Raw genomic sequence first — 25,870 nt, 5'->3', positions numbered from 1 at the left:
CATTGAATTTATTACTAAACTTAGTTTTATATGTATTGATTATAGAACTTAAAATATAATAATTAAGAGAATTTAATTGATACAGTATTGTACAAGTTTATGAGGCATAACTTGACGTTTTAGTGCGCAAAATTTAAGTATTGTTAAAACAAGGACAATAAGCATATTCACTATGTCAACCATTTATCATTTCGTTAAGATAGAATATTCAAAATATGTTAATTTGATACATTGACAACATCCATTCCATTTGTAAAAGATCCACACAACTTCAGTCTTCTATCTTACTGTGTTTTTTAAAATATAGACTGGCAGATATTTCCAAACCACTTTTAGCCCTTCCAGTCTAGATTCTAATCCCTACAATTTTACTTCCACATTGCATGACACTTTCTTTTTAAATTAGAGTCATCTTAGTAGCAAAAGTTTACTACAGGTACCTTTGTAAGCTTGGATATTTAAAAATTTTTTATTATTAATTGATTGTTGTTACATCTCAATGGTTATCCCATCCCTTGTGTCCTCCCATTCTTTCCTCCCTCCCATTTTCCCCTTATTCCCCTCCCCTATGACTGTTCCTGAGGGGGATTACCTCCCCTTGTATATGCTCATAGGGTATCAAGTCTCTTGGTAACCTGCTGTCTTTCCTCTGAGTGCCACCAGGTCTCCCCCTCCAGGGGACATGGTCAAATGTGAGGCACCAGAGTTTGTGTGAAAGTCATATCAATTCATGTAATATCTTTGAAGTTTACCATTGTTGGCCAATAAGTTCAAAGGAGTTCTCACTTTTTGGAGGTTTAGTATTCTCTTTGGTACATACACAAAGAATAAATGCATTTTAATATTCAACATCAATAAATTTAAAAAAAAGTATGTAATGATTATACTATTTCTAAGACTTTTTTGCATTTACTAACTTGATATTCTGATACAGAAATCTCTCTTACATCACCTTTAAAGGAAAGAAAAGTTTTTTTTCAATTATATTCTGTCTTATGCAAACAAATATTTTGCTTAATTTTTTTCATTTACTCTCTATAAGGAACCCTAAAGTGTAAAATTATATATAACTTTCTGGACCATTACCAATGCCTTATCTGTGTTATCTTTCTGCTTGTGTGTGGTTTACAGGTTGACAGCAACCAGTCATTCACTGGCACCTCAAAGTGATTTGGATTCCAGTAGCTCCGAAGAATTCTATCAAGCTGTTCACCATGCTGAGCAATCATTTAGAAAAATGGAGAATTATTTAAAGCAACAACAACTCTGTGATGTCATCCTGATTGTTGGGAATCGAAAGATACCTGCACATAGGTGAGAAAGTGTCAATAATGGAATTATGCATACATATTAATAACAATAGTAGACTGGTTTTCAAATGGAGAATTTGCTACCATAATAGTAAAAAAAACCAAAAAACATAAAACAAAAAAACAGAAAAACAAACCTAGAATTTCTTAGAGTACTTAGGTTGTTCTTGCACTGTTACCATATTCTTGGGTGAAGCTTACAGTATCATATTATTCATTTAACTAGTAATAATTAATGAAAATATAAAGCCTTAAAATAATTATTTTTACAATTTATTTTATAACTGTGTATGTTATATGCTTTAGTGAGTTAACTCTGAGTTACCAATAATTAAATGATGTCACATTGAGACTTCTACTTCCACTTCAGGTGATTTAACCAAGAACCAGTCCATATTCCAATGTTCTACTTTATACTCACAGTGTCTTTCATTCCTTATCTGTTGTTACATTAGTATGAATCTGGACCTGTCTGACAAGATGATCTTGTGACTCTTTCTGTCACTTTGTCTATCTACCCTGTACATGTCTACTAAGTTACTGTGTATCACCGCTCACAAAGGTTTTCACTCTTTTTTTTTTCTATTTATTTTTTAATTAATTTGTTCATATTACATCTCAACGGTTAGCCCATCCCTTGTATTCTCCCATTCCTCCCTCCCTCCCATTTTCCCCTTACTCGTCTCCCCTATGACTGTGACTGAGGGGGATTACCTCCCCCTGTATATGCTCATAGGGTATCAAGTCTCTTCTTGGTAGCCTGCTATCCTTCCTCTGAGTGCCACGAGGCCTCCCCATCCAGGGGACGTGGTCAAAAATGAGGCACCAGAGTAGGTGTGAAAGTCATACCCCACTCTCTACTCAACTGTGGAGAATGTCCTGTCCATTGGCTAGATCTGGGTCAGGGTTTGAAGTTTACTGCATGTATTGTCCTTGGCTGGTGCCGTAGTTTGAGTGGGACCCTTGGGCCCAAATTTGCCTATCATAATGTTCTTCTTGTAGGTTTCTAAGACCCTCTGGATCCTTCTACTTTGCAGTTTTCACTCTTTTTATATTGACCAGCATAGAAAATACCACATAGGGAAGGAATGAGCTGTCTTATTAAGTCACTGGCTCCAACTGACCCAACTGACTCAGATAACAAGCATCACTGTTTATTAACTAGTATTTATAAATGCTGCATCAATTTTTAGGGTGCATTTTACAAAGTTGCTTTCAACATCTGTATATTATCTGGGTTATAGGCATGGAAGAGAACATAAAGTAGAATTACAGCTATGCATTAGCTAATGTTGAAAAAGCTGACTATATAGAAATTCAAGACAAGTAATGTTGGTCATTCCATTGTGTTCTTAAAGGCACATTAAACAGTTTGAATACACAGGGAGATATCTGTATTACGTCTTAAGTTACTTCCACATATATAATTTACTGTGCATGTGAGGCCCTGCAAAAGTTCTAGTATCTTAAAATTTAATAGCTAGGATATTGCATCATCACAAATAAGTCTGGGCAATATGAAGACTACTATTTGAAATAATATATTTTATTCTATCAATGGTTTACAAAATTGTAGTTATGCTAGAGAAAAATAATGGACTTAAATTATGAAATTGATATTGCTATTTTACATTTTCATTTATGAAACAACAGTTTATGGCATAAACTAATCCTACAGTCAAACATATTTAAAAGAGCATATTACCATAAATCGTTTGCAAAATTAAGAGTAATAATTTGACTTCTTTGAACTAAAAATGCAATTATATAGCTCAATATTTTTTACAGTAAGTTTAAATTTAAAAATAAAGTGCATTTTGATGATGATGTGATAGTTAAGTTCTCAAATTATTTTCATTTTTATATGATAACATTATTTTTATTTAAATGGGAAACTTATTCTAAAACTGAATTCAATTACCAAAACATCTGGGATATATATATATTTGCAGATTCAATCAATCAAATATCAAATATTCCATAAGCCATATTTGGACATTACACTAAAGCAATTTTATGTTACCACATTCTATTAGTCATTTTAGGCAATCTAAAGTATAAAGAAAGTATACTTAAGATGCACATGTATTATAAACAAATAACACACAATTGGATGTCGTTATTATTGGGAAACTAACCACAGTTCCATGTAGATTGCAAGAAGATAAAGGAATTTTAATTTTAGATTTCCTTGATAATATAGAGTTATTAAAGATGATAATTTGTTTGAGTTTTAAAATATCTTCATTGTATATTTAAAATTAATAAGTATTATGTGTATGATACATATGTAGGTCATATATACATATCACATAAAAATACATTCATATATACTTCATATATATTCACATATAAATATACCCATGGTATGGACAATGAGAATATATCCAGAAAATCTATCACTATTTCTACTGTGACAACAATACAAACTGTTCATCTGGCCCAAAGACAAATGCCTGGACATGCACACAAAAGATTATTTAACATGTATGAAATAATCTAGGGAAAAAGAAATCCAACCATCCAGCTACCATGACAACTCCAGTAATTTACTATGTACAATTACTTTACAAATATTACTACGTAACTGAATGTCATTTACAGAAGACTAATTAACAAACACTTGTCATTACTGATAGAAATGTCATGTAATATGTGTAACAAATGCAAATTATCTTTTACCTACCCTTAAATAAAATCTATTTAAAATGTAATTATATTCTTCAGAATTAAATTTATTTTTATTTAATAAGACAGGAAGTCCAGATGAGACTTGATAGGCTAAGGGCAGATGTTAGGGGAGGAGGGCTCCCCTTTCTGAGGACAAGGAGAGGGAGGAAGGATGGGACCAGGAGGTGACAGTGGGAGCTGCTACAATTGTCAGGTAAAGTGCATAAATTTTTTAAAAAGACTAAATTCACTATTTTAATCATAAATTCATTACATGATTTTGTACATATTTGTTTAAAACACATGACATCTCAAATAACATATTAACATATAAAAGTAATACTACAGAAGGTAGTACTTAGGAAATAGATTTTCAGAGAAACTCAAGAAGGATTGCTCTCATTTCTGTGTCTGATGTGTGTGTGCGGTCCACAGTCACTGAAACGTATGTTCAAGCTCTAGGAAACAATGACTTTTATGCTTCATGAAAGTTTCTACCAACCAAGGACAATACGTGCAGTAAACATTGAACTCCTACCTAGATCTTGCCAAGGGACATGCCACACTTCACAGATGAGTGAAGAGTGGGGATTGACTTACACATGAACTCTGGTGCCCCATATTTGACCATGTCCCATTGATGGGGAAGCCCGGTGGCACTCAGGGGAAGGACAGCAGGCTACCAAGAAGAGACTTTATACCTTATGATCATATACAGGGGGAGGACGTCCTCCTCAGACACAGTCATAGAGGAGGGGAATAGGGTGAAAGTGGAAGGGATGGAGGAATGGAAGGATAGAAGTGATGGGATAACAATTGAGATGTAATATGAATGAATAAATAAATAAATAAATTTTAAAAGAAAAGAAAGTTTCTAACTTGATGGTCACAATTACTAAACCATATCTAAAATGTCATGATTTGCATTTATATAACTTAATACTAGTCTTATTTTCTTTAAATGGAAAACTATAAAGAGCTAATCATACTTTGGAAAAATAATTAAACAGACTGAGAAAGTAGTATTTATACCTTATATCTATATTCACACAAACTGACACAGACACACCTACACTAATAAATAAATGAATGAATAAATAAGTATGTAAGAGAGCAAGTTGGGCGTATATGGGTGGATTTGATGGACTAATGAAAGAGGGAAATGATATGATTATATTTTAATATAAAATTGTTTTGTGTGTTAATTTAAATTATGTTTTAATATCATTGAAAATCAAGATAATTATGCATTTTCATAAATACTTCAGGGAAGTCAATTATAACAAGTGAAGTAATATGATTATTAAAGATATTGTTTATTAGAAGCAGTATGGTTGAGTATAAAGAGTACTCACAGAGAATAGAGTCCAAAGAGATAAATGAAATGTAGGTTGTATAAAATTATAATGATTTACTGGTGCAAGAAAACCTAATTCTATGGTCTGATATCATTATTTTCTAGATACATCTTGTGTTTTCATTAAAACTTGATCCAAACATTAAAGTGAAAATATGTTTGTCTTGAGATCTTCAATAACAATAAGAACATTTGGATTTGAAATACTACATATAATTAATAGATAATGCCAGTTTTTGAGGGAAAGTATAATACCAATAAATCAAACAACATTAATAAGCATTGCAATTACAAGAAACTATTTAAGTTTATTTGTCAAGATCTGAGTATTTCTAGAAGGAAAGGTTATCTTTTATATTCTAAATTTTTAAAAATATTATGGAGTAAAAACTAGCAGCATGAAAGGTTTTTAATTGCACCTGATATACAGTGAATAATTGGGAAAAGTATAAAACTAACTTGAAAATCTGGGTATGTATGTCATTCATTCTCAAAACACACTAGAATATCATAAATAAGAATGCTATCTTTGAAACATAGTATAATATTAATCAAACAAACAAAAAGATAAGCACAGAGGAAAATATGAAATGACCTATGAAGTTAGAATAATACCCCAATTTGGAAATGAAGTCTGTATGAACACAATGAATTGGGGAAGATGTATTACATAGAATGGCTTGGTAAATTTTGTTCATCATTAATTCAACTAGAGCATAGTATGCAGGTGTATAAATTTATGTATAAATTATTCTTAGAGGAAATGAAAGTTTACAAGGGAAGGGGAACAAGGGAATCAAAGGTGAAACCTTGTCTCCTTCAGTCCCTCAGGGAGATGCAGAATTTGCTTAATGCGGACAGACATGGTGTGTTTCACAGAGGAACTATTTTGGACACTGGTGTATTTTTGGTGGACATTGCTTCCATTACCTGTCTAGAGGTGGGAGCCTGTAGGTTGGCAAATGAAGTACTCAGAGCACTGGGCCTTCAAATACAAGGGGTTCAGACCTCTTTTCTCAGGCCAATAATATTATTTGGAACAAGTGTCATGTTTCCTTTGGGTTATGTTAATACTGTCTGGAATTTATAAGGAGAACATAGAACTCCTAGTCAAAACTAAAACAAGGGTTTATATTGTACTTAACATAGGAAAAGGAGTACAAAGAAACATAATAAAACATCATTCATACCATTTGAAATATCCATAATGACATGATAATAATTGGAAATAAGAAAGTGTAAATATAAGAAAACTGCAAGCATAACTCTGAATGTAGTTTAAGCACAGATAAAATCTGGTAGAACATTTGGCCAACTGCTTTTTTTTTTTACAGGCACTTCAGTATCACAGCAAAATTTATAGTGATCATATGAATAATTAAAGCAGTACTAAAGTGAATATTAAAGCAAAGCACAGAACTCCACATTAGTGTACATTAAAGGAAGGGTCAAGGAGTAGAAGAAAGAAAAGTCACTGAATAAGAGGTAACTCTGAGATAAGAAAGTCTCCACTTATCTAACTAAAAAAAAAAAAATGATTTTCAAAAAGGGAAGTTGACAGTGTCAAATACCATAGTAAGTTGAAGCAGAACATAGAACTCTTTAATACATTTATAAGGAACTACATTTTAGTGACACACAATGTGAGATTTTCCTAAGTCGATACATGCAGTCACTGATGCTGCTTTTGCTGCAGCATTCCCTGCATTAACTGAAGCTAAATATGTGCACATAAACATGTTAATTTTTGCCAAACTTTGAATCCTAGCTTCTAATTCAAATCTCTTGTGTCATTAAATCTAAATGCAGGATTAATCTTTCTGCAGTTCTATTACAGATATGGCAGCATTTTCCTAGAATTGACTGAGATATTATTTGATAATTTAAACGTCCACAATGTAGGTCACTAAATATTTTGCTCTTTAAAATGTAACCTGTCTGCAGTACTAACATTGTATGTAAGTACAATTTGGTGTGGCTTATGTTAAAACACTTATTCCTAGAGATATGCATAACCTGATGTTTATGGAGACATATAATATTTAACACTTTGACAAAACTGATCTCTTAGCACTCACTTATCTAATTGTCTTGCAGTAAATAGTTAGATATTAGAATAATTTTTAAATGAAATATATTATTATTATTATTATTATTATTATTATTATTATTATTATTATTGATATTATCTGTAAATATGTTTTTTATGTACATGTATACCTGTGTACCGCATATATATCTTGTATCTTCTGATGTCAGAAAAGGCCATCATATTCTATAAAATCAATTTATATGCTGCTGTGAGCAGCCTTGTGGGTTATAGGAATCAAATACATTTCCTTTGAAAGAGCAGCCACTGTTAATGGCTAAGCTATCTCATCTATTGCTAATATTTGTTGTTATTATTTGTTAGTATTTTATAACCAGGTCAATATGGTGATTGCCCCGAGTCAACATCCCAAAAGGTGAGAAAGTAGGGATGAACAACTTGTCCTGGCTTTAGGCTTTCTGTAGCTTAACCATTCTGTCAAGCTTTGAAGATATAAACATTTACATAAGTTTCTATGCCCAACTAAATTCACAAAAATGATAAGTTTAACTTTTTCTAATATGATAGTAGCATAAACATCGAAGAAACATCTACATTTTACAATTCTACAGAGTACATTCAAGTGAGTAATTACACATTAACATTGATTTTTAATAAAAATAGTAATCTTTCTTCGGGTTTAATGACATGCATCATTCATATTGAATAGACTTTAAAGAACATGGCAGGTGAAATTACATAATAAACATTTCAGAAAAAGTCCTTACTAGAAAAAAATCATTTTTCTCATAGTTTTCTAAGAGTGGAAGGAAAAATACCCAAAAGTTGCTTATAAACATGAACACCAAAATTAGTTCCATTGACACCTCTGGTCAGTTTTGGGTGTTTTCTTTAATTTTGCATCCTAAAGTTTTAACTCATTGCTTGTCCCTTGTCCAATTCATTTTTCTTTCCTTAAGATAAGGTCCCCAGTTTCTTTCTTTCTTTCTTTCTTTCTTTCTTTCTTTCTTTCTTTCTTTCTATCTATCTATCTTTCTTTCTATCTACCTATTTACCTATTCTTAAAAGATATATTTGTATGTTGAAGAATGAGAATTTGTATTGCTATCTTTTATTTCTGTCCAATATTATGGCTTTTTTTCTGTCTTTTCAAAATTTTTGTCTTAATTGTTGTTACTACTGTTGTGAGTAAACCTCATTACCACACCAAATTGGAAAGTAAATAGTTTTCTTTGCTGACCATATCATAACACCAACCATCTCCACTACCACCACCATCATTTTCATAATCATTATAATCAAAAGAAGTCCGGACAGGAACCCAAAAAAGCAGAAACTCAGAGGCAGGAACTGATGTAGAAGACATGGTGGAGTGCTGCCTACTTGCTTACTCCTAACTAAAATATTTTTGTTATGTTGGTTCATAAAAACAGCAAATAATATATTTTCATTAACTGGAAATAATTTTCTACGAAAATATGTTTTCTAAGCAATAGGAAAAATGAGATTCTGTGGATGAAACAAATAATAAAGTAAACTATGAGACATTATTATTTTTTTCAGTTTAAGCACAAGTTTATTTAGCAAGCAAAGATAAGCAAAAGGCAGTATACTTAGGAAAGGTAGAGAGATTGTGTGGTGAACCTGAAGGTCACACAACAGCTAATTGGGTTCTGTGTTGCAGATATTTCTAATATTTTTATCAATTCTTTTCTGGTAGGTAGCATGCTATTAGGATAAGCTGACACTTTTCCATGATAGGCCAGATCTTAATTTAGGAAACTTCTTCCCTTAGTCCTCTTGAAGATTCACAGAGAAGTGGAGGGTGGAGTGACAGTCCAAATCACATTCTCATGATGATATAATGAAGCTGGGTACTTTTGATAATACAGTTCTGGGTAGTGGGTGTGTATGACAATTGAAGAGAGTGTGTAGCACCTTAGTTCTTGATACATTGAAAAGGATCTAACTGTAACTTCAAGAAAGTTTTACAATTAAAGGGCATTCTGACCATCAGTATATGCAGTTATCAAAGCACAGCAGTATTTTCTTGGCTTCTCTTATGGATAGTTCCGTGCCTACTGATTCTCATTGTCTGCCTCAATGAATATTGGTCTATATAACAGTATATGTAGGAAGAGCTGTAATCCTGGTTCTTTAGTGTCCTCTTTAAACTAAGCATGTATGTATGTACTGTTTGTGGACCCAACAGCTCTTGTCACTTATGTTAGTGAAAAAACAAGGCTGGTTCATTGAGGCTTGGAGCCTTTTGTTATTACTAAAAGCTGATTTTGTTAATTGGCAGATCGCAGAGAATTTGTCTCATTCCCTAGACTTTAGAATATGACTTCTCAAAAGTATGCTTTGAGTAAAGACTCACCTTTCCTGATATTTAAATTTTATTCCCTCCTTAAATGAAGATAGTATATTTTCTTTTGACTTGTTAAAATCTCCCAGAAGGCAACTCCAAAACAACAGTGTTTAGCAAGGAGAATCTGCAAGCCAACTCTGCTGCATATCAGCTATTCTTTGATTTATAAAGACCTGCCTTGTGGTAAGGAAGGGTTTTGTGACTGCTAGTAGGAATTCAGAGAAATAATCTAAAAGTGATCTCAGACTCATGGGAAGAAATAAGAGAACTACCTGTGTTTATCCTTGGTGTAAATATGGAACTTTCTAGAAGAGATGGCATCTTCTAGCTCACATACACCTGCAACAATCTGGCAGCCTAGTGTATACTCCAACAAATAATTACGCAGCACTGTATAACATTCTACAAGACTCAAGACTACACTTCCTACAATTTAAAAATATTTATTTTATAATTTTGTTGCTATAAAGGCAAATGTAATCTAAGCCAGCTATAAAGATGAATATCAGCTCCCATTGAGAAATATGTCCTCTTCTTACTTTAAAAGGTTTTAATATTGGAACATATTCATGAACTCTAAATGTCTAAAAGCCAGAGATGGCTGTATCCTTGTTTGGGGTTCAATATAGCACAAAATGTGCTCTCTGAGCCAAAGATGAAAAAATTGAATTCTTCCTACACATAGACAGTGCATAGGTAGTTGTTTCTACATCAGTGAAGACTGACTTATGTAGCCCTATCTATTTCCTTTAGTAACAATACAAAATGGATGTGGATTACTTTTAGAGTTTTGATAGTGGCTGAAGAAGCAGAACTGTCTTGGGCTAGATTGCAGATGGTACTATGACTAACATCATAAGCAGGGCATTGATGTCCAAAATGTTATGAGGGAAAGAGTACTTTAGAAAAGGGACTCAGCATTTTATAAAAACGATGTTCTTAAAATTAACTGTTGTCTAGAATTACATTGATAAAAATTATATACACATATATATATGCACACATATGTATGATCATATACATAATATATATGCACATGTATCACAAATAATGTATATTAAAATAATAAGTAAATATTACAGTTGTACATAATGACTATTCATGATTCCAGTTATTCTACAAAAGTATGAATCCTGATGATAATTTAAAGTGTAATCTTTAAAAAAATTTATTAAATATTTTTACATATGCATTTATGCTATTACACACACATACAATAACTACCTACAGCAAGAAGAACAATGAAACAATCAGGAATTATATAAATAGTAAGTTTGTAATTTTTTGGCTATTTATATTGGCTAACCTAATTGTTTTTTATGTTATATGAGGTTTATTAAATGAGCATGGGGAGAGAAGGAAAATGGGGAAGGGTACCCCAGAGAGACACAGAGTCAGAGACAGGAAGAGTAGGAAGAAGAAAGAATGTAGACCCTAAATTTTTTAAATAGAAATTTTATTAGATACAGTGGAAAGTGAGTGGGATGAAAAATGAGAAAATTTATTAAAACAATTCTTAATCTATAGTTAAAAATAGTCAGTATCACTATTACATAAGTTCAGAAAAAGTAAAAGTAATTATAAATTAAAACATCTATCTATCTATCTATCTATCTATCTATCTATCTATCTATCTATCTATGTGTGGTGTGTGTATCACTGTAAAAATGATTAAAATCCTAAGAAAAAATTAAAATAATTATAAACAAATGATGTATTACATCAGGAATGTAAGTTTGAAATGTAATCTTCTATTAAAACAGAGTCCATCCTTGGTAGAGAACCCTGGTGGCACTCAAAGAAAGAATAAGCAGGCTGCTAAGATGAGATTTGATAGCCTAGGGCCATAAAGTGAGGGAAGAGGTCCCACTCGGGTCATAGACCTAGGGGAGGGGAATAGCATGAAAGTGGGAGGGAGGGAGGAATGGGAGGATACAGGTGATGGGATAACAATTGAGTTGGAATCTGAAGAAATTAATTAAAAAAATAAATAAAACAAAGTCCAGATATTAGTGAAATTGTGCCTTTTCTTTATAAATGTAAGAAACAAACTTAATATCCCTTAGTAAAAAAATTAAATGAGTTATTTTAGATGAAAGTAGAAAAAATTTTGATAAATGAAAGCTAAAATAGCCCTTTGGCCCCAGCTCTACACTAAAACAGACATTGATTCTCCTTCAAAGACAAATGATAAATATTGGAAAAAAATGAAAATAAATATATTTTTAGTGTAAAAAAGCATACCATACGTTTATATCTTTGATGAAGCATGATGGAGCAGCAAAGTTATTGTGCTGTATTTTCATATAATGTTCATTAAAGAGGAAAATATGTTTGATGACAGGATAGTGTAGCTTGAAGCAGGAAACCATCACTTCTTATACTGCTAAGGGTAACATGCAGCTTGGGTTTAATGGATCACTAGCTACAATTCATATTGTACCCTCAAATGTATTGTTATTATTTAGTTTATATTTAATACTCAACAATTTCATGAATATATGCAATGTATTGCCATCACATTTATTCTTCATTATCTTCTTCTTTCTCTCTGAACCTTGCTTATCCTCTTCATATCACACTCTTCTCACACTTTCATTTTTATTTTTGCATTTGTTCCCCATTGATAAATCAGGTAGCTAACTGTCTCTGTCATTTTTTTTTTTTTCATTTTGGAAGCTGCTAACATGCACCTACAGTTTGCTCAGCTAATTAAATTTTATTTCTTCTCAAGTCCCTTCTTTCTTTTCAACCTGTATCTCAATACCTATAAAGGAAAAATAAAGGAAAAGAGAGACATCCCTGAGTCCTACCTTGTTTTCTCTTGGATTAAGACCAATAATAACTACTAATCAACTCCCAAAGAAAATAAGCATCTGTAGCTCAAGAAAGGAAACAAAAACCTACCCAAGCCCCCTTTAGGGGAAATGGGTTGTCATTCTTTTATGGTTTCTTTGGGCTGATTTAGCGTTGAATACTCAGAATTCATTTATTTTCAACATGTCGAGTCTCTTCATCAACCACTGCCCAGTGCAAGAAGAAGCTTCTCTGCTCAAGATTAAATAGTAGCATTCGTCTCCAAGTATAACTCAAATGTTTAAAAAGATGTTTAGATCCATTTATATTTAGCCATACAATAGTCATAGATTTAATGTCTCAGACATGACCAGGTGCATGCTTTTAACTAGTAGGAAACATTACATTTCCTCCTGTAGAAGAGGTCTCAACTATACACTGTGACCAGTTATATCAAAATTAGTCATACTGTGTACATAGTGAATTTACCATGGCATATACATTGCTGAATGTATCAGTAGTTTAGTATGTAGCATCCGAGTAATATAAAACAAATTACTTTGTCTTCTCCAGAAGCCTACACAGCTTTGAAGATTTTACATATTTGGAGGATGTATTGTAGTTGGCAACAAAAACTTACTTCTCTGTTCCATGTTCAGATGAGATCCCTGTTTCCTGTTTCCAAAATTCTCTACTTTGGTGGGTGAACAAGAAGAAGAGCAACAGGCAGTATATTGTTGATGCCACTGGAAATCCATGGCATCACAAACCTGCCAACGATTTTAAAAACCTATGAGTTTGGGAATATCAGTACGCATGCAGGGTCCCTCTGTTTTGCTCATCATCACCATCATCATTATCATGAATTTTAAATTTAAATTAAAAATGAAGTATTTGATCAAATGGAAGATGGTTGCTCCTTTGCTGTACGTTGTGTCTGCTGAACTCAGGGTTCTATGCTTCGTGGGCATTGTCTAAAACAGATCCTGTGCCTCTTTCAGGCTTGTTCTGAGTTCTGTCTCTGACTACTTTGCTGCCATGTTTACAAGTGATGTTTGTGAAGCCAAGCAAGAGGAGATCAAGATGGAAGGCATAGATCCAAACGCACTCTGGGATCTTGTTCAATTTGCATATACAGGTACAGTAAAATAATTACAGCATTATATTGATGCCTGATATGATGTTTATTTAACACTTGCTTTAAGTATTTTAATGCTAAGTAAAAAAGGCTGAACTTGTATTGTACAATTTTTAGCTGCAGACTATATAATGGGGAATATCAGTACTTCTGTAGTGAAATCCAAAATGTACAAAGCAGTTATTTTTGTATTTTTCACTCCATATTTACACAGGATTAGTCACATGAATATAATCAGTATTTGATGGAATGAAATTTAGAAGGAAATTGAGAGAATTAGTCATTCAATAGAAGGTTGCTTATCTCCATAGTGGGTCACAATATTAAAGTATAAAAATATTCCCTTTAGAAATATGAGTTTAAATATTCTCACTTTCCTTGATGTACTAATTTAATGTTAAATTTTTATATGACATTTCAATTGATATGACAACTTAGCTGACAGTGCCAATGATTATAGTTATAGTCTCGAGAATTGCTAGCTTTGGAGATTTGAAAAGTTTTCCTTTATTTACACTATTTATATAGTCTATTGGACATTACATTTATTGAAAATAAATACTCTTGAAAATGTTGTATTCATTGAATATGTACAATTCTGAGCCATGCTGTAGGAGAATGATTTAATAAATAAGCCAGGTCTTTCTTCTCAAGAATATCACATATTTTAAGTATATAGAAGAGTTATATGGATAAAAAGTGGTATAACATCTCAGAGGACATATATGAAGATATAATAAAATGCAAAAACCTTGAGTATAGAATTATGATATCAGCTTTGGCTATGTAATGTGAAATCAGACATTTCTTTTCTCAATAATTTTAAAATATGATTGATTAAACATAGAAAAAAATTTCACAATAAAATTCTGAGATCAAACTAAGGCACCAGCCAAGGACAATACAGGAGGTAAACTTTAAACCCCTTCCCAGGTCTAGCCAATGGTCAGAATATTCTCCACAGTTGAGTGGAGAGTGTGATACGACTTTCTCACGTACTCTGGTGCCTCACATTTGACCATGTCCCCTGGAGGGGGAGACCTGGTGGCACTCAGAGGAAGGACAGCAAGTAGCCAAGAAGAGACTTGATACCCTATGAGAATATATAGGGGGACGTAATCCCCCTCAAGAACAGTCATAGGGGAGGGGAAGATTGGAAAATGGGGGGGGGCAGGAATGGGAGGATACAAGGGATGGGATAAACATTGACATGTAACAAGAATAAATTAATAAAAAAAATTTCCTTGTAAAAAAAAAAATTAAAAAAAAATTAAAAAAAAAAAAAATAAATAAATAAATAAAAAATAAAATTCTGAGATGGCTCAGCAGTTAAGAAGCACTGACTGCTCTTCCAAAGGTCCTGAGTTCAATTCCCAGCAACCACATGGTGCCTCACAACATATGTAATATGATCTAATTTGCACTGTATAAATAAATAATGTTTTTAATTCTAAGATTTTTTAAGGTTATTACAATATTGAAAAAAAAAAAAAGCTTTGTTCAGTGTGAGCATAACTAGACTGAGTCAAAGAGGTAGCTTTTAAGCCCTAAGATGAGGAAGAAAACTCAGTGACTCCCCATGTTCTCTGTTTGGTTTCTGCATAAAAAAGTTAACTTTGCATATCTTTGTTGTAGAGGTTAGTCTGAACGCTTATCAACTCCCAGAAGTTTGTATTACAAGTCACTGAGAAAATTTGTCTTGGAATATATAACTGGCAAAAGGGCTTTTGAAAACACATCTCAAAGAAAAGGAGAAAATATACTGTAATTCTAGATAATCTGAAATAAAAAATTGTTATGAAGATTAAGATCTATGAGCATTGAAAAGCATGTCTAGGGGACTATTAAGTCTAGGGACTAGGGGACTATTAAGTCTAGGGACTAGGGGACTATTAAGAGTTTCACAATTTAATTAAAATTTGTTTTTACCTCTGAACTAAACAGTCACAGACAACAATCTTACAAGTCAAGCACAGATAGGGAGTGACTCACAAGACCAGAGCAAACCTCCATGACCTCCTGGCTTCTGGTAGATTCTTGGGTAATTGTCTCCACTTTCTTAATGACAGATGAGCTCTGGAAGCTCCAATTGATACTGCAGATGCTGCTGGTCCTAAAGGTGGCTCAGATTAAAGTCACTGAGTTACAAGGAGGAAAGGATATGAGAAGGGAACATAAAAAGAGGAAGGAGGTTAAATATTGAAGGGAGGAAGAGAGGTGAAGATAGATTTAAGAGTAACCAGACTTCTTTTCATACATGTATGCCATTTGTAAAGAAGAAAACAAACAAATGTTACTCTTTAAATTTCTATGTTTGTTTCAAGAATGGTGGAGGAATAGTATAGCTCCTATTTCAGGGATCTTTCCAGGAAGGGAAAAGCAAATTACCCATTTCCAATTTTCCAGCCCTGGCAAACTTACCTTTGCATAAAACAAATCTAGGCCAAAATCACTCACTCTTTTTCTACAAGGTTACATGATGTTTTAAAGCTTCCTGCTGAAAGTAATGACCCTGATATGGCTCTACATTTAGAAGTAAGGACATAAAGATGCCTAGCAGCTGCACTGACATACAGTATTTCCTCCTAAGCACATTTGTACCATGGCTTTTGCCTCTATACACATTCCTGTCAGAGGATTGATGCACTTTCAATTGTATGTTTATGTATGTTATCTAGATGAACATTGGGTTCATTTAGTAATGCTACAGAAATTGTAGGAATCCTCTCATATATGTACATGGCTTTCTTTCACACAATGTAAAACACAACAACAGAAGAAGTCAGTGTTCATTTCTACAAATAGGAAAAAATATGATTCCTACATGTGTCTAATTAGCAAGCTATCTCCATGATCTGAAACCCTAGTTAGAAAATAACTAAAATAAATATATTCCCCAAAAAGTATGAACATGTAGGAAAGTAAAATGCCATTCCTTTGATAATCTTTTTTTCGATTTTACTCTCAAGTGGCTCTTATCAAAAGGGGTCTTGAACTGGTTCATTTTCTTTACTACGTAAAAATTAAAAGGCAGACAAATCGGGAGCATGATGGATATCCATAGAGAAAAAATTAAACAGGTAAAAATCATCAATTTAAGAAAGGCTTTTACTATTCATGAGGAAACACATAGAGCAGGAATTAGAGATCAAGACCCTACACCAAGCAGAATGGAGAATCCCTTTTTAAGTCCTACATTAATTAAATAATTTACTTTACATCCCAACAGGGCTTATCCTTTTTTCTCTCTTACAAGTACCTGCCTCTCATCTCTTCTTATGCCAAAACCCCCTTCCCTTCTCCTCATAGAAGGGGAAATCTTCCATGGATATCAACAGCCCTTGGCATATCAACTTGCAGTAGGACCAGATGCACCGTCTTATATTGAGGCTAAACATGGTTGCCTAGCTAGGGGAAAAAAAAGATCCAAAGGCAGGCAATGGAGTCAGAGAACAACTCTGTTGCTGCTGTTAGGGGTCCCATATAAAGTCCATGATGTACATTTATTACATATGTGAAGGTGGGCCAGGTCCATCCCATGCATGCTCTCTGGTTGGTAATTCAGTTTCTGTGAACCGCTATGGGCCATGATTAGTTGATTCTGTAGGTTTTATTTTCCTGACCTTTTTATTTTCCTCAACCTTTCTGGGTCCTCCGAAGCTTCATCTCACTCTCTCACAATATTTCCCAGAGCTCTGCCTAATATTTGGCCATGGGTCTCTGAATCAGTTTCCATCAGTTGTTGGGTAAATCTTCTTCTATGACAATTATGCTAGCCTCCTTTTTGCAAGTTAACAAAATATCATTAATAGTGCCAGGAGTGGGATTTCTCTGATGAGTGTAAGCTAAAGTCATTTTGGTTTACATTTCCCTGATGACTAAGGAGGTTGGACATATATCTGTTTATTTATTAATGTTTTATTTATAAATTTACTTATATTTATTTATTCATTCATGCATTCATTTTACCTCCTAGTCACAGACACATCCCTCCTCACCTTCTAGCCATACGTTCCCTTCCTCTTCGCCATCCCTTCTCCCCTATTTCACAGAAAAAGGGAAGCGTGCATCACATCCACCCCAGCTCATCAAGTTACATCAGGACTGAGCTTGCCCTTTTCCTCTATGGCATGGAAAAGCAGTACATGCAGATGGAAGTGATCAAAAGAATGGCAACAGAGTCCATGTTAGAAATAGCCCCTGGTCACATTACTAAAGGACCTACATGAATCCTGAGGTACTCATAGGCTACATCTTTGTAGGAGGCCTATGTCCAGTCTATGCAAGGTCCTTGGTTGGTGCTTCAGTCTCAGCCAATCCCTCTGGTGCCTGGTTATCTGGCTTTGTTGGTCTTCTTGTGAAGCTACTGCCATCTCCATGTCCCTTTCTCTTTTCTCCCATCTTTCCACCAGACTGCATATGTATCCCCAATATTTGGCTATCAGTCTTAGCATCCATTTCGAAGCACTGCTAAGTGAAGCATCTCAAAGCACAGCTCTGCTAGGCTCCTGTCTGCAAGCATAGCAGAGTTTCATAAATAGTGCCATGGGTTGGTTCTTTCCCATCAGTTGGGTCTTGGGTTGGGCCAGGCATTGGTTGTATAGTAGCTCATTCTCTGCTCTATTTTTATTCCTGCACATCTTGTAGGCAGGGTGAACTTTGTGTCATAGTTTTTGTGATAGCTTTAGTGTCTCTTTCACTCTAATAGGAGGCTTGTCTAGTTAAAGGATGTCCTCTTCAATCCTATGGGCCCTCATATCCTCCCAGAAGCCTAGCCTGGCTTAGGTCTCCAGCTTGTCATGGACTGAGAAAGGAATTAGGGAGACTACACCTTTCACAATAGCCACAAATAATATAACTCTAAACAAGCAAGGAAAAGACCCGTATGACAAGCACTTCAAGCCGACGAAGTAAGAAATAGAAGAAGCTATCAGAAGATTTACAGATGTCCCATAGTGAAAATGGCCATGCATACCAAAAACAATTTACAGAATGGATGCAATCCCCATCAAATTACCAACATAATACTTTACAGGCCTTGAAAGAACAATTCTAAACTTAATTGGAAACAAAAACAAAAATCCCAGAATAGCTAAAACATTCCCCCCAAAATAAAAGAACTTGTAGAGGAAACTGCATCTCTGACATCAAGATATAATACAGAGAAATGGTGATTAAAAACTGCACCTATCTGGCATAGAAATAGACTTGGTGTTCAATGGAATCTTATCAAAGACCCAGAAAGAAACCAACACACAGTGGACATGGACACTTGATTTTTCATACAGGAGCTAAAATCATACAATGGGAAAAAGACAGCATCTTCAACAAATGGCACTGGTCTAACTGGATGTCAACATGTAGAAAATGCAATTAGATTCTTATGTATCACCATGCATAAAGTTCAATTCCTAGTGGATCAAAGACCTCAATATCGCACCAGATACACTATATCTGTTAGAAGAGAAATTGCGGGAAAGCCTTGAACTCATTGCCATAGGAGACAATTTCCCAGATACCTGCAGCTCAGGCTCTATAATCAACAATTAAGTTTTTCCCTTCCTGTACTCTTCCTAGATCCTCCCCAGATCCCTACCCAATCAAAATACCAACCTTTATTTCACTAGAATACAAATACTCATGCAAAACTAATGGTAATAATAGTAAAATAAGATAAAATAAACAAAAAAACTAGAATATAACAAAACAAACAGAAAAGAAGGAACAAAATGACAAGCACAAGAACACAGACACTATGACACACATGTGTAGACACAGAAAATATAATAACAAAAGAACTGGAAAGGAGTTACAAATATCTCAAAGTATTATGAGACACTAAGTTTTCCAAAAATGCACTCGAATTAGCTCCTTTTATTTTATTCACCTTTTTAGCATGAACCAGCCCTTAAGTATGATTTGTATACTTAATGAGACTCCAATAGGGAAAACACTTACTTTGAGTGTGGTTTTCAATTTGTGATAGTTTTTAAGTTAGAGATGGAGGTCTCCCTCAGCACTGATACCCCATCTGGCCTAGAGTTTTGCAGGCTATGTGCATGCAGCTGCAGTATCTCTGTGTTTACATCTGTGTCCATCCTACTGTGTCTAAAATGTGGTTTGGTTCCTTTTTGTCATTCATCTCTTTCAGATTTCATAGTCTTTCTGCCTCTGCTTTAGAGTTCTCTGATCTCTGAAGTGAAGTAGTTGATAAAAAAAAAAATATCACTTAGCACTGAGTGTTCCAAATCTCTCACTCTGCTCATTGTTCAGTTTTGGTCTCTGTATCAGTTTCCATGTAGTGGAGAACAAAGATTCTAAGATGATGGATCAGCAAGGTGCAGATCTATGAGTATAGTAAAATGTTTCTAGGAGTTATTTTATTGCTATATTTAATTATAAGGCCAGTAGTATTTACTTATCCTCTGCCTCCTTGAACTTTCTAGTAACAGATTCTGGACAGCTGATAAGTATCAGACATGAGTGCCATCTCATAGAGTGACCCTTAAATACATTCATATTTGATGGTTACTTATATAAATTTTGTGCCACTTTTACACAAGTGTATCTTGCAATCATGTCCTATTATAGATCAAAGCACTTCTACCTGACTTAATGGTTACTAAAGAGTGACTTCCAGTATCATTATCATTATGCAGTAGGTATGATAGTTCTAGTTAGGTACCCGATAGAATTCTCAATATTCAATGAGTTACATAGGTTGTGTCTTCAGCAATAGTACTTTACCATCAGTTTATAAACATATACCAATAGCTTGGGCAATAGTCTGGATTGCTTTGTGGATTCCTCTGGACACACTTTGCCCACAATTCAATTATATATGAAATAACTGAATTATTATATAACTATTAGTATTCTTAGGAGCACAGGGCCAAATCAACTTAAAACCATAGAAGATATTTTAATCTACAAAAAAGGCCTTTTAATAAAGTTATTCACTCATGTGTATGAACTTGAATATAATCTGTTTTATGTGCTGTAAAGTCTTTGAGTATGTATAATGATGCTAAAGCTATTCTTAAGATATCTCATAAAATATCTACAAAAGCATCAAGGAGGAAAAAATAATTGGAGTTTAAAGATAGCATTACTCCACTTTCAAATCACTTAGAAAACTATTCAGATAAGATTATATCTACAGAAATCATACTCTGAATATTAGAAAATTTTTCATATGAATTCTCCAAGATGATATGAATGTATACAGCTTAAACTAAAAAAGGTGTTTGAAGAATAACAATTTGTCATTGTAAAAAAATGGCATAGATAAGCTCATTTGAAAAAAAATCTAAAAAGTCTCCTTAATTACTGTATTGTATTTATAGAACATACAGAAGGTCTCTAATGTTATTGAAATTCAGCCTAGTCAGACAGGGATATGCAATCTGACAGAGATCAACAGTAAGCCAATAAACTTGTTACTAGAATATGACTGGCAGAACACAAATTTAATATTTCATTCTTTGTCGCACTATACTATTTCAGAGTATGTTATGACAGAAGTTCATTAGAGTGACTTATTATTCTCTTGTTCGCAAAATAATATAGGTCACTTTAATTGACATCCTTACTGCTATACAGTGGCTTATTCTAACTGATGTCCATCATCCCCATGCCTGTAAGGCACTGATCTCGTGGCTTATAGATAACAGTGATGGTTGAGCAGGTTAAAAAGTGATGCTCTATATCCTGTCAACACCATATATATGTATATACTATCTGGTACCCTTTAAAATATAGTGAATAACAATATACTGAATTTAACATGAAAAGTATTCTTAATCATGTTTGAATTTACCATAAAAAATAATTATATTTGAGTATAAGCATTGTGATATATAGAAAGTACTTTTATTTGGAAAGAATAACATAAAATAAAACAACTGTATTGATTTTTACATGTAGCTAAAACAAATACATATCGATACTAAAATTTTATTCACAAATGAAATAATATTTTTAAAAGATGCACTTAGAGTCACTGTACTGAAAGGCATCCTTCATTCACACTTCTAGAAATTTTCTCTTGGTTCATCTCTTACATAATCCCTGCACCATTGAAAATAAACTTCTCATTGGTATTAAAGAAACAGTTCTAACAAATATGGGAAGTAAAAATGCAAGGTTACTAATACAGTGTCAGGTCCTGCGGACTACTGATAAGGACAAAGTTCAAAATCAGGAAGCTGCCCTTCTAATAGTAGTAATTTTAAAAAAGAAGGATAGGAAATTAAACTGCCTAACAGCAAACTTTAATCATAGTGAAGAGTTAACATGTTTGAAAAAGATGTTTTAGTGCTACAGAAGTTAAAGTGTTTGTACATGCAAAGGGAATGGTAAGAAAGCTTGTGCTTACTACCAATATTTCTTTGAAATAAATATTTGTACAAAGGCATTTAGATATATAATGTTCTTTTAATATTAAAAGCATATGTCAATATATGTAAGCTGGACTTTACCTACTAAATTCCCTCCAGACTTCGTTATTATAATTAAAAGTAAATCGTTGCTTCACTTTTATGACTGATTTAATTCAGGTGACATAACTTCTGCAAATGCATTTGAAGGATATTAATTTTCAACTTAGAGAACTTGATAGACAATAAGCCCTATTCTGAATATAAGACACTGAGTCTTTGAAGACTGGGTTTGTGCCTTATCATTGCCCATTGTTTAAAAACATTGAATCAGTTTTGTAGAAGATTTGAGCAATTTCGATATTCAGTGTCAAAGATAAAATCAGTTAGCAAATAGCATTGTTTGTCCTAGCATTTGTTTGTATATGTTTATCAGCCCACCAATACATGTAAAACTGGTTTTATAGGACTAATTTTGTGAAATATTAAAACAAAGTTCCTATTTTTAGATAATTGTATGGAGTTTCTTTGTTATTGAACAAGCTATTATGTTTAATAGATTGACTACCCAATACAGATATTTAACTCTTATTCTCAAGTTATAGGATTATCACAGTGCAACACAAATGACTTTCTGAGTTCTCAGTAGGCTAATAAAGCCCATTACTTTTTGCCAAATTTGATTCATTAAGTAATTTGGATTCAATTCACTTTATTGTTGCCCTGAGTCACCTTTGCATGTTAGAAAATCTAGATAGAATTTTATGACATTCTACCCAGTGTCCAGGGTGCCTTCTGCATATTTCCTGTACAAACTTTTATTTGATTATACTTGTATCAGAATTTTCATTATTCATATAATTTCAATATTTTTATCCATTATTTTGTATTAGAGATGAAAAAAAGCAAAAGAAAATTGAACACTAGTTATCTGACACTAAGTCTAGCTTTTACTGTAGATTCCAATATGTCTCACAGAAATGTAAAATCCAGTTTTCTTACTGATATTTTTAATATAGATATAACTTCAAATTTATTATTTTGAAAAAAATTTTAATTCTATTTTACAGTTATAAGTCTTAGTTAATCTTCTATTAATAGAATAGGGAGTCTTTATCTTACAGATATGGAGACCTTAATTATGTCAGATTATTATCTTTTTAATTAATTAATTAATTTATTCACTTTACATCCAGATCATAACACCCTCCCTCCTCATCTCCTGGTCGCACCCTCCATCACTCTTCTCCTTATTCCCCTCCCCGACTCCTCAGAACTGGGCTGCACTGCCTCACCCACCCATCTGAGTCACAACAAGTCATATCAGGACTGAAATCATCCTCTTCCCCTGTGGCCTGGCAAGGTAGCCACACCAGTGAGAAGTGATATAAAAGGAGGCAACAGAGTCCTTGTCAGAGACAGCCCTTGCTCCAATGAAGAAAGTAAAAATTCAACCAAATTTATAATGTGATCAATCTATCCTAATTGTTTATAGTATAAATTTTGATAAATTGTCAGATTCTTTGCAAATCCTTTATACCAAAAGTAATGCAGACAAAACAAGTGAGGAAGTATTATTTTGTCCATCAGATATTTAATAATGTTTAATCCAATGAGACTGCATTTATTATATACTAATGTCCCTTATTTATGTGCTACATTAATGTGCAGTTCAACGAAATTGATGAGGTGCAGAACTTTGGTCTATATTTCCATTTATATTGTAATATATTTTATGCTGAATTTGGTGATGTTAAGTATTCTGCATGCTAAATGTGAGAGATTATGTTGCTCATACGTATTAGTGTCATTGGTACTTTGGTCTTCTTTTAGTCTTAACCTGGCACTAGATATAATAAGTGACACTCAATATAGTAATCTACCATTTAATATTTTTGCCTTAAGGTCTTAACTAACCTGAGGAAATATACAGATGATATTCAAATGCAGAACTGTTCATGACTGATTGTAGCTCTATAAAAGTTTTCAGAAAACTTTCGCTCATCTTCTTTGTTGCTTACAATACTCAATTTAATTTTAAATTTCCTAAAACAAACCAACATATTTTTAATGATGTATAATTCAAATATCTGTATTGGAGTTTTAAGTATTTCTTAATGTTTTGGACACAAATGGTAGAACTCATAAAATTTGTAGACAGTATGTAGGTAAAACTTAATGTTTTTAATTTTAAGAAAATATGCTTCTCAGAATATTTGTTTTAGTATAATGTATCTAGGGTTAGTCACAAGAGCTTTCTAATAATGCCAAGGACATGAGGAGAATGACATAAAGAGAGACCACCTTGAGATGAAGAGTAATAGGGAGAGAAAACAACTTTTATAATTTTCACAAATTTCAGAGAAAACATTTGCATTCAGCATAGAAAAAGAAGTTCATTAGTGAAACACCTACACTTTTGTTCCTAAAGATTTTATTTTATTTTTAGGGGCATATACATTTATATTATTACACGTAAATTTAAAAAACTACATACAGCAAGAAGAACCATGAAACAATAAGGAATTTTATAAATATTGCATTTATGGTGATTTGTCTAATTGTATTTGACAACCTTGCAGAAAACATTATTCCTGTCTTGGTGAGTCTAAAATTCTGAATGATAATCAGTATCAATCATATCTCATCTCCATCAACTTAAATATCTATCTAGACCTAAAAAACATCTAAACCCCTAAAAACTAAACCTAATTGTAAGATTAAACTATCTGCTCTTCGGCCCCCTAAGAGGCTTGAAAGGAATAAAATTAATTAGCTGGTTGAACCGGAAGTGCAGACTAGCAGCTTTCAAAATGAAAAAAATGAGAGATGGTTTGCTACATAAACAATCTCCCAAAATTCTCTACAGCATTGCAGCAGTATCTTTATCCTTCTGGCCCAATATACCTGACAGACATATTTGTGAGGCAGGAACTTTTGAGGACTTGTTTACCCTGTCTTGGCAGAGTTTGGCCAAAGACTCTGTCTGCAATCAAACTTGCTCATGTTTAGGCAGAATTCTGTCTGTGGTAGAAATGAGGACATTTTGACCAATGGCTGGTTTGCCACATTTGAAGCCATATCGTTAAAGGGGTTCTTTTTTTTTTTCTTTTTCTTTTTTTTATTAATTTATTCATATTACATCTCAATTGTTAGTCCTTCCCTTGTATCCTCTTATTCCTCCCTCCCTCCCACTTCCCCCTTTCTCCGCTCCCCTATGTCTGTGTTTGTGGGAGACTTCCTCCCCCTATATATGCTCGTAGGGTATTGAGTCTCTTCTTGGTAACTTGCTATCCTTCCTCTGAGTGCCGCCAGGCCTTCCCTTCCAGGGAACATGGTCAGAAAAGGGGTACTAGAGTTCATGCGAGAGTCAGATCTCACTCTCCACTCAATGGTGGAGAATATCCTGTTCATCGGCTAGGTCTGAGTAGGGGTTCAAAGTTTACTGCCTATATTCTCCTTGACTGGTGCCTTAGTTTGAGGAGGACCCAGGACCCAGATCTGCCTGTCATAAAGTTCTTCTTGTAGGTTTCCAGTAAACAGGTTCTTTTATATTAATCATCTGTTTGAGGTAAGCAGAGTGTGGCCAGGAGTTAACATGTTTTGTTGTCAAAGAATCTTTATAATATTAAAAAGGATCTTTAAATGCCATATTCTGTAGGTCTCTAAGGCTTTTAAAGACCTTTTCTATTTTATGTTATCTATCTGGAGGATCATATCTATTTTTTAAACTAGGGCATATATTATTGTGAGAAAAATAGACTAGTAATTGACATGACCATGATTTGATCAACTAACAA

At 33.5% G+C, this 25,870-nt stretch overlaps 1 protein-coding gene across 1 annotated transcript in view; it reads left to right on the top strand.

The window, feature by feature from the left end:
- Positions 1–1,133: 1,133 nt before the first annotated feature.
- The window catches only part of Klhl1 (kelch like family member 1), a 203,252-nt gene continuing 178,515 nt past the window's right edge, over positions 1,134–25,870 (top strand). Inside the window, exons 1-2 of the mRNA XM_051160901.1 lie at positions 1,134–1,314; positions 13,556–13,692. Of these exons, the coding sequence (XP_051016858.1) occupies positions 1,238–1,314; positions 13,556–13,692 (214 nt within the window). The 5' untranslated portion in view covers positions 1,134–1,237. The remainder of the gene's footprint in view (positions 1,315–13,555; positions 13,693–25,870) is intronic.

The sequence above is a fragment of the Acomys russatus genome, chromosome 18 (genome assembly GCF_903995435.1).
Source record: "Acomys russatus chromosome 18, mAcoRus1.1, whole genome shotgun sequence".
Taxonomy (NCBI): domain Eukaryota; kingdom Metazoa; phylum Chordata; class Mammalia; order Rodentia; family Muridae; genus Acomys; species Acomys russatus.
This window is presented reverse-complemented; position numbering and strand designations above follow the sequence as displayed.